Source organism: Juglans microcarpa x Juglans regia, chromosome 1S (genome assembly GCF_004785595.1).
Source record: "Juglans microcarpa x Juglans regia isolate MS1-56 chromosome 1S, Jm3101_v1.0, whole genome shotgun sequence".
Classification (NCBI taxonomy): domain Eukaryota; kingdom Viridiplantae; phylum Streptophyta; class Magnoliopsida; order Fagales; family Juglandaceae; genus Juglans; species Juglans microcarpa x Juglans regia.
This window is the reverse complement of record NC_054595.1, coordinates 2,623,414-2,640,664: the sequence shown is the minus strand read 5'-3', so window position 1 is coordinate 2,640,664 and position 17,251 is coordinate 2,623,414. Positions and strand designations below refer to the sequence as shown.

The 17,251-nt window shown below is 37.2% G+C and overlaps 2 protein-coding genes across 4 annotated transcripts; both read right to left on the bottom strand.

The window, feature by feature from the left end:
- Window positions 1–9,316: 9,316 nt before the first annotated feature.
- LOC121247105 (probable inactive serine/threonine-protein kinase fnkC) lies at window positions 9,317–16,929 on the bottom strand. Of its 3 annotated transcripts, none has more exons than XR_005937214.1 (7): window positions 16,591–16,929; window positions 15,994–16,123; window positions 15,694–15,857; window positions 15,175–15,460; window positions 14,860–15,038; window positions 14,546–14,763; window positions 9,317–9,401 (listed from the first exon to the last, which is right to left on the bottom strand). XR_005937214.1 is itself a non-coding variant. In XM_041145447.1 (7 exons), exons 1-6 carry the CDS (start codon window positions 16,688–16,690, stop codon window positions 14,603–14,605), a joined length of 1,020 nt encoding a protein of 339 aa, XP_041001381.1. In that variant the 5' UTR covers window positions 16,691–16,929; the 3' UTR covers window positions 9,351–9,431; window positions 14,573–14,602. The 3 variants fall into 3 exon arrangements, 2 of the variants coding, with proteins under 2 accessions (XP_041001381.1, XP_041001380.1); XM_041145447.1 differs by having other exon boundaries at window positions 9,351–9,431; window positions 14,573–14,763; XM_041145446.1 differs by lacking the exon at window positions 9,317–9,401 and having other exon boundaries at window positions 14,514–14,763; window positions 16,591–16,928.
- LOC121246525 (ubiquitin C-terminal hydrolase 12-like) lies at window positions 9,448–12,146 on the bottom strand. Its single transcript, XM_041144703.1, has 5 exons — window positions 11,654–12,146; window positions 11,105–11,234; window positions 10,844–11,007; window positions 10,040–10,325; window positions 9,448–9,592 (listed from the first exon to the last, which is right to left on the bottom strand). The coding sequence occupies exons 1-5, from the start codon at window positions 11,703–11,705 to the stop codon at window positions 9,448–9,450; spliced, it is 777 nt and encodes a 258-aa protein (XP_041000637.1). The 5' UTR covers window positions 11,706–12,146.
- Window positions 16,930–17,251: the final 322 nt, after the last annotated feature.

The window sequence follows — 17,251 nt, the reverse complement described above, 5'->3', positions numbered from 1 at the left end:
GACATGGTGGCACAAACGCCACAACCTATCCCTGAGGTGGAGGTGCCGTTCCGTCCTCTAAAGGTATTTGAAGGAGTTCCCTATGTCTCCTTTATGAAGGAGAAATTGAGCGATCTACCCAACCTTTCAAGTACTCGATGGTGTTGAAGTTCTTGCACAAACATCCTTCATTGGATAACATTAGATCTTTCTGTCAACGACACTGGGGGTTCCCAGCCAGTGGTTTCAGCGATGGCCAATCCTAGATCTGTGTTTGTAAGGTTGTCTAATGAAAAGGAGTTCCTTAAAGGTTTTTCCAGAGAAACATGTGAGATGGATGGTGTGCCATACCGTGTATTTCAATGGAGCCCGAGTATGTGGACTATCATGAACCATCAGTGGTGCCGGTTTGGGTTTTTTTGCCTGGCCTCCCCCAACTTATTATCATGAATCGTTTTTGATAAATATCACGGGAACTCTTGGGCATTTCATTCGTCGGGATAATTGCATGTGATGTGCTACGCGGACTGATGGAGCACGGGTATGCATCAAGATGGATATCTCTAGGTGTCCCGTGGAAGAGTTCTAGATTGGCTTTCCAAACCATCCTTCAAGTTGGTTGTAGACTGTGGTTTACAAAACTTTACCTGCTTATTGCTCTCGTTGCTGCAGGCAAGGGCACAACATGAAAACGTGTAGTCAAGATGAGAAAAAAGACAAGGAAGAAGGAGGAAAAATGTAGAGGACTTGGGTTAAGAATGAAAAAAAGTAGAAGAAGACAAAATAAATCAAGAGGTGGATCCTAGTGATTCAAACATTGAGAAACCAAAGATACAAAAGGCTACATACATACTAGTGGCTGGAAACATAGAGATGCAAGAACCAGATGTGCAGGAGCAACAAATGGTGTTATACAGAGTGGAAGGCCCTGCTGTGGAAGTGCGTAATGAGAATCAAACTTTGGACCCATTGGGTGCTAATGCGAATAAGGAGGCTCCCCAGCTGAGTACTGGTGAAGCAGTGCACGCAGGGAAGGAGACTGAAGGGGTTGAATTTTCTTATGTTCGTACGCTACCTTGGAACATAGAGGAGGAAGTTCCAACTCTTGTTGGGGGTGGTAGTATAGAGAGTGATGTGAGGGATCCAGGAGATGGGGTTTTCGACGTGGAGGTAGGTGAAATTGTGGAAATGGAGAATGTAAGTCTGGAGGAGGATGAAGAATTGAATATTACGTTGCATGCTCAATCGAATTCAGAAATAAATGTGGGGCTTGAGAACTTAGGAAAAGGCAAAATATGCTTTTCGGATTTGGAACAGAGGAGTCTGAATACTGGGTTCACGATGGTTAGGAGTTCGAAAAGGGCCATAAGCAAGTCCCTCAAACTTAACCTATGATTAAACCAATATTATTTTGGAATCTCAGGGGTGTTGGAACATCCCAAAAGAGATTGTGTTCTTTAGTAAGGAAATTGTCGCCAGGTCTCGTTGCAGTGGCATAGTCGTTTTTTCCTTCAAATCGTATGAGTGTGTTACAGAGTCATCTAAATATTGTAGGGAGCGTCTCAAATGAGGCGGTTGGTGGAAAGATTTGGTTTCTCAGAGAGAATTTGCGAGCTGATTAAAATGTGTGTTTTTCAACCTTGATTTTCGGTGGTGATGAATGGAGTACTGAAAGGTTTTTTTTTAGAGTGGGCGAGGGTTGAGATAGGGAGATCCACCTTCACCTTATCTCTACATCATTGTCGAAGAAATTCTCTCTCGGCTAATCAAGCAACAGTTCCTGCACAATAAGATTGGCGCTTTCTTGCATCCTCGACAGTCCCCAATCATCTCACACTTACTCTATGTTGATGATGTTGGGGAAATCAACACAGCAGAAGGGATAAAAGCGGTAATAAAAGAGTACACTCTACGCACTCAGTGATACCAAGAATTTAACGTGGTTCGGCAACTGCCTACATCCACAGAAAAAAGCTTCACTATTTAAATAGTGGTACACAAGAAAATATTACAGAGGAGGAAGATTACACTCCACTTAACTCAACTCTCTTCTTTTCTTTCAGAGCTTTCCGAGCTCTCTCTCTTTTCTCTTTTCTCTTTTCTCTTTTCTCTTTTCTCTTTTCTCTTTTCTCTTTTCTCTTTTCTTCCTTGGGTGTGATTTGAGACTCTCGCTGGGAGTCTCAATTTATAGACGATCATATATCGCCTACCTGTATAAATGCATTTATTTGCATTCAACTGCTGAGTGTTGGGGCGTTGAGCGCTGGGAGATGAGTGCTGAGCAGTCAACAATGACTGCTCAGGGCATGGACTTCAACAATTATCCCCCTCCATGCCCATTTACCTAGATACTCTTCATCTTGTTGACTGCTCAGGGCATGGACTTCAACAATTCTCCCCCTCCATGCCCATTTACCTAGATACTCTTCATCCCAGCTATGCCTCTGCATAGCTCAAGCTTCTCACTTGTAACCACTTTCGTCAGCATGTTCGTTGGATTCTCTTTCGTATGGATCTTCACAAGTTTCAATAGATGTTGTTCCATCGTTTCACGTATCCAATGATAGCGGATATTAATATGCTTGGTGCGGGAGTGGTACATTGAATTCTTGTTCAAATCTAGAGCACTTTGACTATGACAATATACCGTATAGTCTTCTTGACTAACTCCTAGTTCTTGGAGAAAATGCTTCATCTACAACATTTATTTCCCAGCTTCTGCTACGGCAATGTACTATGCCTCAATTGTAGATAAAGTAACACACTTCTGCAATTTGGACTGCCAAGAGACAGCTCCTCCTGCAAAAGTGAAGAAAAATCTCGAAGTAGATTTCCTGCTATCCAGATCTCTTGCCATATCTGAATCTGTATTGCCTTCCAAAACTGGTTTAGCTCTCCCAAAACACAAGCACATCTTTGATGTACCTTTTAGGTACCTGAGAATCCACTTGACTGCTTCCCAATGTTCCTTTCCTGGATTTGAAAGGAATCTGATCACCATACTTACAGCATGAGCAATATCTGGTCTGGTACAAACCATTGCATACATCAGACTTCCTACTGCTAAAGAGTAGGGGATTACTTCCATTTCTTCAATCTCTTTCTTTGAAGAAGGACACGAGCACTTGCTCAACTTAAAGTGGTTTGCAAGTGGAGTACTGACTGGCTTAACATCTCCCATGTTAAAACGTCTGATGACCCGTTCAACATATTTTTGTTGTGATAGCCACACCCTTTTGGCTTTCCTATCACGAACAATCTTCATGCCCAAAATTTACTGTGCTGGGCCTAAGTCCTTAATGTCAAAGGACTTAGATAGTTCCTTCTTTAGTTTGTTAATCTTGGACCTATCCTCACTAACGATTAACATATCATCAACATAAAGAATGAGTATAACAAACTTATCATCCTGGAGCCTTTGAACATAGACACACTGATCTGCAACAAGTCTCTTGTAACTATGACTCATTATGAATGAGTCAAACTTCTTGTACCATTGCCTCGGCGCTTGCTTGAGGCCATAGAGACTCTTCTTTAGCTTGCAGACTAAGTGATCTTTCTCTAGAGCTTCAAACCCTTCTGGTTGCTCCATATAGATTTCCTCCTCCAAATCTCCATAGAGAAAGACTGTCTTCACATCCATCTGTTCGAGTTCCAAATTCAAGCTAGCTACCAATCCGATTTTGACTCGGATTGAACACTCATTTGCACTTTAAGGCTTTCTTTCCTTTAGGAAGTTTCACCAACTCATAGGTCTGATTTTTATGCAAAGAACTCATCTCTTCTTGCATTGTCTGCACCCATAGGCTTCTATCAGTATGAGTTTGAACTTTCTGAAAGCTCTCCGGCTCTCCCTCATCAGTAAGCAGAATATAGTCTGATTCCAGATATCTCATCGACGGAATCAGTAGGCGGCCTCTTGCCGATCTTCTTGGTTGAGCTTCATCAACCAAACGAGGTTCATCACCATCTAACCCTTGTGGTGGTATACCAGCTGCGGGTGGAGAGGGTTCTTGCTCCCCCTACTCGATACCCTAAGCTTCTTCTTTTGCTTCTGGATCTCGATCCTGCATATCCACATTATCTATGGCGAACTATAATGGTGCAGGATGTGGAGTATAGGAACTAAGCTCTACTGACATCAAGGAAGCTTCAGTTCCTATATGCTGGTTTTCATGGAACACAACGTCCATACTTCTGACAATTCTCTTTGTCACTGGATCCCATAGCTTGTATCCGAATTCTTCATCTCCATATCCAACAAAGATACATGGAGTTGACTTGACATCGAGCTTCTGTCTCAGCTCCTTGGATACGTGTGCAAAGGCTTTGCACCCAAACACTTTCAAATGAGAGTAAGAGACATCTTTTCCAGACCAAACCTTATCAAGAATTTTAAATTTCAGTGGTACAGAAGGTGATCTGTTGATCAGGTAACAGGCAGCACAAACAGCTTTATCTGTTACCTCCCAATGACTCTTCTTCCATGGGACCACATTTATCAGAGTGTACCAGACTCAACAACTCTGATCTTCTCTTTGTAGAGGAATTAAACGAGACTCTACATTGTTTGCTAAATAAACAGTACTCATAAGGGTTTAATGTTGTTCACAAGCGTATCCAACCCTTTCTCACTCATGTATTCGAGTCTCTTGTGCCATAGATTCAGTGAAGCCTCGTCTTTTGCTGTATTGAGTCTATCAAAACCAATCTTCACATGAGTTTTGTACAACGTACCACAAATATGTCATCGGGCGACAACCATGGCACATTGTGACAGTTTCCAAGTGCCATTGCTGAAGTAGCTGTCATAGCCCTGTCGATCAAGAGATGTTCCCGAAATCAGGTTGAGCCGAAGGTCAGGAATGTGTCGAACATCTTTCAACACCATGGTACAACCAACGTTGGTTTTAATCTGCACTTCGCCAACTCCCACGATCTTCAAGGAACTGGCGCTCCTCATCCTTACCGTACCAAAGTTTCCTGCTTTGTACATAGTGAAAAATTCACTATGGGAAGTGGCATGGTATGATGATGCTATGTCTACCTCCCACTCAACATCATGGCTTGCAACTTGCAGACATGTCTCATCATTGGTAGAGAGTAGTAGCTTTTCCTTATGTTTAGCCACAATGGTAACACTTCATGTTACTCGTCTGCTGGTTCCTGCTACTGCTGGACCTTCCACGTGGTTGAAACTTCCCTCTGTTTCTGCCTTCACTTCTCCCTCTATCATCACCTTGAGGCCTTTCTCTACTCTCGGTGACAAGGACATGAGTTTAATTCATGCTTGTCTCTTTTTATCTGACCTCCTCATTAAACAGGGCATCCTTAACCATCGTCATGGTAAGTTTGTCATATGGAGTAGAGTTACTGAAGGAGACCACCAACGTCTCCCAACTGTCTGGTAACAAACTGAGAAGTAGCAAGACTTGTTCTTCATTGCCAAGATTCAGGTTGACGGATCCAAGCTGGTTAACTAGGTTTTGAAACTCCCTAGTGTGCTCGGCAACAAAGGTGTCGCTCTTCAACTTCAAGTTAACAAACCGTCTCATCAAGAGGGCCTTGTTTCGAGCAGTCTTAGCTTGATACATATCCGTCAACTTTTTTCAAAGGCTATATGCATCTGTCTCCTGGGTCACGTGGTGAAATACACTATGGTCAATCCATTGTCTGATCTGACCGATAGTCTTCTTGTGCATCTTTTTCCACACTTGATCCGTAACTTCATCTGGCTTCTTCCCTTCATCTTCCAAAGGGTCAGACAGATCTTTACAGTTCAATAGATCCTCCATCTGAGGCCTCCAAAGACTGTAGTTTGAGGCAGTCAGCTTTATCATGGCGCCTGATGATGAATCCTCCATGGATTTAGACTGATTCTAAATAAAAAATGCAAGTACAGGATCTTTGAGATGGAATATCGTAAAACGGACAGCACCGTTGTGTCCAGAACTCTTGATTTTGTTGGAAACTAGTCTTGTTTCGTCAAAATCGGACTTAGATAGCATAAGGAATGAGTAAAAGAACCAAAACAGGAACAATATTGCGCGTGCAGCACGTGGCGCGACTAACAGCGCATAGCCGCGTGCTCTTCACGCACCAGAACCTCGCTGGAGCGCATGTATCCCACGCGCCTTCTAGATTCAATTGTGCGTGGACTTCACGCGCAAGACTCTCTCTCAGAGCGCGTGCGGCGCGTGCCGAGAGTGGGTATCACGCGCTTGGGCCTCTCCTAGGCACGTGTGGCGCGTGTCGAGAGTGGGGATCACGCGCTTGGGCCTCTCCTGGGCACATGTGGCGCGTGTCGAGGGTGGGCTCACTCTCCGATCTTCAGATGGCGGGTGTGGGAGCATGCAGTGTCCTTCCAGCCTCTGGTTTTTACCGTTTTTCTTGTCTCGATGAGACGAACACAGTGATATGCTTGAATTTGAAAACTGAGCTACACACTAAAAACAAATTTTTTGTAAAAACTCTTCCCAACAATCGTTCTAAAACCAATTGTTGGGGAAATCAACACAACGGAAGGGATAAAAGCGGTAATAAAATAGTACACTCTACGCACTCAATGACACCAAGAATTTAACGTGATTTGGCAATTGCCTACATCCACAGAAAAGAGCTTCATTATTTAAATAATGGTACACAAGAAAATATTACAAAAGAGGAGAATTACACTCCACTCAACTCAACTCTCTTCTTTTCTTTCAAAGCTCTCCGGGCTCTCTCTTTTTCTCTTTTCTTCCTTGGGTGTGATTTGAGACTCTCGCTGGGAGTCTCAATTTATAGACTATCATATATCGCCTACCTATATGAATGCATTTATTTGCATTCAATTGCTGAGCGTTGGGGCGTTGAGCGCTGGGAGATGAGTGCTGAGCATCCAACAATGACTGCTCAGGGCATGGACTTCAACAGATGACATAGTTATCTTTGCAAATGGGAGTACCTCCTCCGTTAAGGCAATATCAAAGATACTTAAAGTTTATGAACGGTGGTCGGGACAAAAGGTCAGCACTTCTAAATCCTCGATGATTTTCTCCAAACATATGGTGTCAGCCAGAAGACGGAATTTATTGAGAATGAAGGGATTTGTGGAAGGAAACCTGCCTATTAAGTACTTAGGTGTCCCCATATTAGCTGGTAGACTGAAAGCAGCGCACCTTGAGGATATAGTTGAAAAAATTAAGGCAAGAATTGATGGTTGGAGAAATAAAATGTTGTCGAATGGAGTACGGGTATTGCCATTGCATCAGGTGCTAATGAGTCTCCCAATAGACTTGCTCTCCACTGTACATGCCCCTTTGTCGGTGATGAATAATATTACTAGAAGTATGAGCAATTTTTTTTGGGGAGTGAAAGATGGCAGGCCAAAAAAAACATTGGAAGTCTTGGGATAAACTGTATCTTCCGACGGCAGAAGGTGGTATGGGATTCCGTAATTTGTATGATGTGCAAAAGTCTTTATTTATGAAATTTGCGTGGAAGTTATTAACAGAGGATTCTTTATGGTCTCGATTTTTTCGAGCTAAATATGTCAAAGCATGTCACATTTCACTTGTGCCGTAAGGGAAGGGAACTAGATTTTGGAAGAAAGTGAATTCGTGTATTCCGGAGGTTGTCAACTGGTCAAGATGGAAAATTCGAGATGGTAATATGTCTTTCTGGTGGGATAAGTGGTTGGAGGATGGTCCTATCGGTGCAACACATGAGATTGTAGAAAGTCTAAAGTTAAAAATAAAAGATTGCCCGGTTGAAAATGTATGGGATGTGGAGTTGGTTACTCGATTAATTGGTGAGGATAAAGCTGCAGAGGTGTTGAAGTGCTGAGTAAAAGCAGAAATGGGGAAGATGTTTTAGTATGGACAGATACAACGAATGGGAATTTCTCGTCCAAGAGTGCATGGAATTGTGTTAGAGTACATGCTCCAAAGATCCGATGGGCAGAATGGTTATGGCATCCTTGCATCCCAAAAAATATATCGGTTACTATGTGGAAGGCTCTAAATAATTCACTGAGTGTTGATGATAAATTGCGATTAGTGGGGATTCCAATTGTTTCAAAATGTGAGTGTTGCTTGACAGATGGATTAGAGGACTTAGATCATGTCCTTGCGGATGGCAACTTTGCAAAAGAATTGTGGCAGGCTGGCAGCGAGCTGCTGCCCAGGTGGGACTAGGTCGTGTTTTAGCCTCAACGTGGAGACAGGTAATTGATAAGTGGTTTATGAAGGCTTCAAAGAGCTCTCAGATGGGGCAGATCCTAGGGATTTTACCTGCAGTGCTGACTTGGCTTCTTTGGCTGAGGAGGTGTAGAGCTCATATGGAAGGGAGGAAGGAGTCGGTGCAGCAGATCTGGTTGCAGTTGAAGCATTGGATGGCAAAGATCGGTGAAAAATCAACGTCAAAAAAACTACAAACAGCAAGAGATATTGCCATTTTACAAGAACTCCAAATGCCAGTCAAGGCCCCGAAACAAAGACTAACTCGGTTGGTAAGATGGGTCCGACCAATGGAAGGAAGGGTGAAATTAAATGTGGATGGCGCTTGTAGAGAGAATCCAGGAGTAGCAGGAGCAGGGGGTGTGGTGAGGAATTCGGATGGAAATATTGTTGTGACTTTCTCAGTAGCGTTGGGAATAGGCACTAACAATTATGCAGAAGTGATGGGGTTATTGCACGGACTTCGGTTAGTAAAAGAATTGGGATTAACTGAGGTTGATGTTGAGCTTGATTCCTTGCTAGTAGTGCAGTGGCTATTGGAAAAAAAAATGTGCAACCTGGTACCTGGAGGATTATTGGGACGAGGTAATGGAGGAGTTGCAGGGCCTTAACGTTTGTAGCTCTCACATTTTTCGGGAAGGAAGGGAATAAATCGGCAGATTATTTGGCAAGGCTAGGGGCGGAGGGTGCTAGTAATCAATGGAGATCTGAGTGGGAGCTGCCTATAATACTCAAAAGGAATTTTGCATTTGGAAAAATCTGGGCTTCCCAATGTACGGCTGGGTTAGTTAGCGTTGGCTATGGCTCTGTTTTAGTTAGTGTTGGTCATTGCTCTGTTGGTTAGTGCGTTGTTTGGTCGTTGTAACGGTTTTCCCCTACCATAAAAGGGTCCCTAATAAATAAGCAACTTGTTTGTTAAAAAAAAAAAAAAAAAAAAAACAGTCGTAACGTCATTCGAAACAAGCTGATTGGTTTGGTGCTGTGGATTTCTTGGACGTATACTTCACACACAAAAAATATTACATGTCAGGATTCATGGATGCCCAATCCATCTATGATTTAGGATATCGGATGGCTTTGCTTTTTGTCACTGATCTTAAAATTACATTTTATATATCTTTAATTCTTACTTTTGATATAGACATAATAATAATGTTTCGGCCGAATTTGTGTCGAATCTATCGCTGCTTCCACATGCAACCACTGAATTATTCTATATTAATATTAATATTATAGCTAATTAATTAGATCATCCGGAGAAATCCTTCACTTCAGATATGACATCAATTTTGCATTCAACGAACAAAGCATCATCCACTAAGTAGCCATTTGATGGATCCTTGAGATCTCTCAGAAACCAATTTGTCGGGGCATCAAGGCCAACGACGTCACTGCTAGAGAACCAATGCTCACCTTTCAGATATATAAGAGTTTTGTCAGACTCATAATCTTTTCAACCTCAAACAGCAGAAGAGAAATAATATTTTAGCATGGAGGATTGATCAAGAGATCACTGACATGTTTTTTCAAGGTGATTGCTATTGACTTGGTCCCTTATTCGCACCTTGTATTTTGCGTACAATTTTCGGGTAGGAGTACTGGTTAAGTCTGAATAACCCGAATGTTGGAGAAAGAGAGACCACCAGAAGCCGTGATCTGAGGTTGCCTGGACTTTTAGCCTTGGAAAGAGATACAACTTCCTATATATATCCAGAAATAAATATATATATATATAATGCTAATTAATGACATGAGTCTACTAAACTAATAAAAGTTAAAACAGGCCATTTGAAATTCTGATATAAAAGCAAAGATTCCAAATATAAGATATAAGCAAGTACCATTTACGCCCTTCAACACTGAATTCATCAGAGAAACAATACTTGTCTTTCCGCTCGTCCAAGTTGTCAACCCTCCAACTGAAATAATTGGTTTGAGGTTGTTTTATCATCGACAAGCACACTCCCCTGCCACTACCTTTGATGACAAAAACTTCAGCCCCAAGAATGCAAGAATCATCAACAATATAACCATTTGAAGGATCGTTGAGGGTGTCGTGCGAAAGTAATTGAGCGAACCCCCATTCAGTCTTTAAGTTATGAAACCGTCTTACACTCCCATCTGCATCTAAATTGTTACAAGGTTACAAGAAATCTTCAACTATCAAAATAAATATCCCATCATATATATATATATATAAAGAAAATCCCATGCTAAGCTTTAAATTCAAATTTAACTTATCTGTATATGTATAAAAGAGTAAATATTTATTAAATTTTTTTTCCAAAAACATAAAAGATGTAAAGTTGAAGAAAGACGTAAATGGGTAAAATATATTAATATATAGACAACAAAAGTATTGTGCAAGTAAACAGGTTGGATAGTGAGATGAGATAAGAAATTTTTAGATAAAAGTTAAAAGTTAAATAAAAAATTGTTAGAATATTATCATTATTTTGAGATTTAAAAAAATTGAATTGTTTATTATATTTTATATGAAATTTTGAAAAAATTATAATGATTTGATAAAATGAGATGAGATATTAAAACACTTTCAATACTATCCAAACGGGCCATCTCTTTTATCTAATATTTACCATTGAATTTGTAAATCTTCTTAAAGAATATTAATGTCAGAAACCTACCTTGAATACACAGGTACTTGTTTCGTATTTGATCAAACACAAAGAATCTGAAAGTTACGTTAGCCTCCCATCCAAGCGAAAGAGTACTTTGATTTATTATTGCCAAATATAAGGAGATATGATTTTTACTATTCTTCTTCCCATTTGTTTTGAGTACCAATCTCCTGAAAGTAGAAATGAAAATGGTTGGATTTATTTATTTTTTTATATAATTAAAAAAAAATACAACTGAGAGATTGATATATCTTCAGAGTGCAGTACCAATTGTAGCCGCCAACTTCAAACTGGCCCGATTCACATTTCTCAACCTCTGCCTCAAACAGCACCGAGAAATTCTTGATTTGAAATGTGTAATCAGCTGGCGGAAGATCTCTACTTGATCTTACAACTCCTGAGTCGACACAAAGATGGAAAAACAAATTCATACAAAAGAAATATATCAGTTTACTACAAATCTTACTTTAAAAATATTATTAACTTTATGCAATTGGACGCGCGCACGTCGCCAATGTAATAAATATTAATATAATTTATTTCCTGTTTTGACTTTTGATGGATGGGATATATATACATGAATTTATAAAACCGACGAATTCAGGATTATAAGCAGCCAAAGTATATATCATTATTCTAAATATAAACATATATATATATATATATAACTAATTATTCCATAGTTTTTTTAATATATTATATAATTAAGCAAACAAAATGCAACCAATATTGATATGTCCAAAAATCAAACGACAATACTGGCCGGGGGGGGAGAGAGAGAGAGAGAGAGAGAGAGAGAGAGTCATGCATGTATACCATTTGTATCGATGTCAGCGGGCAGAGAATGGCATGCATTATCTAATTCCATGTTTTACTTTTGAACACTTTTAATTTGTTCTGCTGCATGCATGCATGGTCATCCTTATTATATATATGCATTGGATCGAGAACTGATCTTCTGATCCGAATATATTCTAATTGTTTGGTTGCGGAGTTAGTCAAGGAACTATAGGATTAACAGAGTTATAAAGTTAAGAAAAAGAATGGAATCATGAGTTATAAGAATATATAATATGTGACGAATGAAGAAGAATATTGAATCAAACGAAAAGCAAATAACTAACTTGGATGATAAGTAAAATAAGGAGAGGAGAGGAACTTTTATAACAACATTGATATTATTATCATGTCCTTCATTTTTAAGTTTCCTTTTTCTATTCATAATTAAATTTTATATTTTATATTAAAAAATCAAATATAATTAATATAATTCAATCATATAGAATTCCTTGATCTCCTCAATATGGCTTAATCCCAGATAACCGGAGTGCTAATACTGAACTTAATCTTAAAATATTTTCTTATAATTGCACTATATACAATGATTCTATATAATAAATAAAATCACTCTTTGATAGAAATATTGAAATTATAAAAGAGACTATGCGGAAGCATTTATTAAAATCTCTCAAACTTTGTACTGTACAAATAACTTGAAAGCTTTGTACATGATCTAGGCTTCTGTCATGCTTCCCTAGGTCAAATATCGTCCTACAGCTCTATCTTCATAAATGTTCTGACATTGGTGGTTTAAAAACATAAAACAAACTAAAATGAGTTGATAATTAAGTAAAAAACTCATCATAACGTAAACATACTTAACATAAAGATTTTTCATAAGATATTTCATGCTAAGAATTAAAATCATGATTGTTCCTAAATATGTTGATGACATGCATGACTTAGAAATATTTCTGGTATTTGATAGATCTGAATTATCTAAATTAACTAACTTGTCTGACTAGCCAACACACTTAACATTGTGTGCAAGATTGTGCACTAGTCCCACATCCTATGTCCATAAGGGAAATCGTTGATCTAATCTGATAAAATACTTTGGTAGACCACGCTTGAATCTGTGGCTTGCACATCCACCCGAACTGCAATGGTACCATACATCTGAATGACCATCTGATTAATTCGATCTTTATCTTATACTTGATCGTATGAAAAACTTATGTGCCTTACGCAATGTAAGATGCATAATACATATATAAATATAATATGGGGAATGAAACATGATCATTAATTATAATGAATGACGTGCTTGCCGATATTATAACATGCGTTGTATATTGGCTTCCAAAGAACTGGCTTTCATAATATATATAATTAGTTAACATATGCTAATCTTAATCTATGATCAAGCTACTTACTATATAGCACTAATCCAATATTTTTGGAATAGAGCTGAATACCTATAAAAATACACGTATTGTCGCATAAATTACTAATAAAGCATGCACAATCTAAGTAGAAATCCAAAATAATTTGCCTATAATTCCATATTATTGTTGTTTTGAGATTTAAAAAAGATGAATTGTTTATTTTATTGTGTGTGAAAATTTGTAATAATTAGATGAGATGAGATAAAATATTTTGTGAAAATAAACAAGACAAATATTCAATCTCCTACGTTTGAAAAATAGTGGGAACCTTTTAAGATTCCCAAATAAGTACATATATAGATAATAGACGTTTTAAATGAAGAGAGGGAACTAATTAATTCTACTACTAGATTATTTGAATTTAAGAAATAAATTGGAGTTGTATTTAGGGTCCCATGCATCATGTTATCTGTAGAATTATAGGATTTAGATTATTTCGATTTTGATTCAAATTTATTGAATTATAAATAATTATCCTGTTTTTGGAAGCTCAAAGAACTGGGGCCCTTCCCTTCTATATATGCTTGAATTAAGCCATGAAGGAGCAGTTTCAATACTTCATTGTATCTGCATTAATTTCTGCATTCATGGGTCCGGCCGGATGGCCCTAATTTACTAGTAATTGTTTACTCTTATATATATATATATATATATATATATATTAAATGAAGGATATAACAACTAATTATTATTTTCCAGGTTTTTCTATATATAATTTTCTTCAATATCACTACAACATATCTTGGTTTTTCTGGCAGTAACTTTGACCACAAATTGTAGTGTAAAAATCGGTAGCAACAAGTCATTTGTGGCATTTTTCATTAATTTTTCATATATGATCATAGTCATGTATTTATATCAACCATCAAAAGACCATAAAATTGGCAATCAATTTTATATCACATCGATCCTTAGTTTCTCATATCCTAATTAATATAAGTGTTTTTGAAAAGAAAAAACGAATCGGTCCAAGTCATGTATATTCTTGAGGGCCAGCTTTTCCCGAGATAATTCATTAATAATATGAGAAAATGCCAGGATTTTTCTTTTTTGGAGCTAATAGAGTACGTTGGAAGCCAAATCAAAATCCCAACAACGAATGCAAAATATGAATAATACAAGAATAATTAATATATATATATATATATATATATATATATATGAATGGCCCATTACGTCGAAACGTCACATGAATTCGAAACAAGCTGATTGGTTTAGTGCTGTGGATTTCTTGGACGTACACTTCACACACATAAAAAAATATGGGAAGAATCGTACGAGTGGATTTCAAGAAATAAATATCATGTCATGATTCATGGATGCCCAATCCATCTATGATTTTAATTTAGGATATCGGATGGCTTTGATTTTTGTCACTGATCTTAAAATTACATTTTATATATCTTTAATTCTTACATTTGATATAGACATATAATAATGTTGCGCAATTTGTGTCGAATGCATGTATTGCTTCCACAACCTCTGAATTATTGTATAATTAATAGTAATATAGCTAATTAATTTGTCTCCAATTAGATCATCCGGAGAAATCCTTCACTTCAGATATGACATCAATTTTGCATTCAACCAACAAAGCATCATCCACTAAGTAGCCATTTGATGGATCCTTGAGATCTGTCAGAAACGTAAAGGTCGGGGCACCAAAGCCAACGTTACTGCTAGAGAACCAATACTCAACTGCAAGATAAGAGTTTTGTCATAATTTTTTCAACCACAACCAGGAAAAGAGAAATAATCTTTTCGATCACATGATGGCTTCAGGAGATCACTGACGTGTTTTTTCAAGGTGATTGCTATTGACTTGGTCCCTTATTCGCAGCTTGTATTTTGCGTACAATTTTCGGTTAGGAGTAACTATTTCTGAATCATCGACCGGTTGGAGATAGAGCGACAAGCTGAAGCCGTAATCTGAGGTTGCTTTGTCTGCTCCCCTTGGATAGAGCTTCAACTTCCTATATATATATATATATATATATCCAGATATATATATATAATGCTAATGACATGAGTCTACTAAACTAATAAAAGTTAAAACCATTTGAAATTCTGATATAAAAGCAAACATTCCAAATATAAGATAAAGGGTACCATTTACGCCCTTCAACAACGAAGACATTAGACAAATAATAGTAGTCTTTCCGCGCGTCAAAGCTGTCAACCCTCCAAGTGAAATAATTGATTTGAGGTTGTTTTATCATTGACAAACACACTCCCCTGCCAGTACCTTTGATGACAAAAACTTCAGCCCCAAGAATGCAAGAATCGTCAACAATATAACCATTTGAAGGATCGTTGAGGGTGTCGTGCGAAAGTAATTGAGCGAATCCCCATTCAGTCTTTAAGTTATGAAACCGTCTTACTCTCCCATCTGCATCTAAATTCATGTTAAAGGTTACAAGAAATCTTCAACTACCAAAATAAATATCCCATAAAAATATGCATATATATAAAGAAAATGTCATGCTAAGCTTTAAATTGAAATTTAACTTATCTGTATATGTATAAAAGAGAAAATATTTATTAAATGAGGCCGTCTCTTTTATCTAATATTTACCATTGAATTTGTAAATCTTCTTAAAGAATATTAAATGTTAGAAACCTACGTACCTTGAATACACAGGTACATGTTTCGTATTTGATCAAACACAAAGAATCTGAAGTTTACGTTTGCCTCCCATCCAAGCGAAAGAGTGTTTTTATTTTCTATTGCCAAATATAAGGAGATGTGACTTTTACTATTCTTCTTCCCATTTGTTTTGAGTACCAATTTCCTGGAAATGGAAATGGAAATGAAAATGAAAATGGAAATGGTTGGACTTATTTATTTATTTTATATAATTTAAAAAAAAAAAAAAAAAAAAAAAAAAAAAAAAACAACTGAGAGATTGATATATCTTCAAAGTGCACCATTTGTAGCCGCCAAGTTCAAACTGGCCCGATTCACATTTCCCAACCTCTGCCTCAAACAGCACCGAGAAATTCTTGATTTGAAATGTGTAATGAGCTGGCGGAAAATCTCTACTTGATCTTACAACTCCTGAGTCGACATAAAGATAGAAAAACAAATTCATACAAAAGATATATATCAGTTTACTAAAAATCTTGATTCAAAAAAAAAAAAATTACTAAAAATCTTACTTTAAAAATATTATTAACTTTATGCAATTGGAGTTTATCAAATAAAAAAAAAACAAACTTTATGCAATTAATTGCCGGACGCACATCGCTAATGTAATAAATATTAATATAATTTATTTCCTGTTTTGACTTTTAATGGATGGGATATACATGGATTTATAAAACCGACGAAGTCAGGATTATGAGTCAGCCAAAGTATATAACATTATTCTAAATATATATATATATATAACTAATTATTCCATAGTTTTTTTAATATATTATATAATTAAGCAAACAAAATGAAACCAAAATTGATATGTCTAAAAATCAAACGACAATACTGGGGAGAGAGAGAGAGAGAGAGAGAGAGTAATGCATGTATACCATTTGTATCGATGTCAGCAGGCAGAGAATGGCATGCTTTATCTAAATATTCCATGTTTTCCTTTTGAACACTTCTTTGTTCTCCTGCATGCATGGTCATCCTTATTATATATATGCATTGGATCGAGAACTGATCTTCTGATCCGAATATATTCTAATTGTTTGGTTGCGGAGTTAGTCAAGGAATTATAGGATTAACAGAGTTATAAAGTTAAGAAAAAGAATGGAATCATAAGTTATAAGAATATATAATATGTGACGAATGAAAAGAATATTGAAATCAAACGAAAAGCAAATAACTAACTTGGATGATAAGTAAAATAAGGAGAGGAGAGGAACTTTTATAACAACATTGATATTATCATGTCCTTCATTTTTAAGTTTCCTTTTTCTATTCATAATTAAATTTTATATTTTATATTAAAAAATCAAATATAATTAATATAATTCAATCATCTAGACTTCCTTGATCTCCTCAATATGGCTTAAGCCAGCTTTGGAAGTGTAGATGTAAAAGTTTGGCTAGGACTAGTTGACTAAGTTGATAAGTTTGTATAGGATTAGGTGACTAAAATGATAGAGTTTATCTTACCATTAAGTTGGTAATTTTGGATGAATGTAAATTATTTATTGACTTTATCTATAACAATATTAAGTTTAT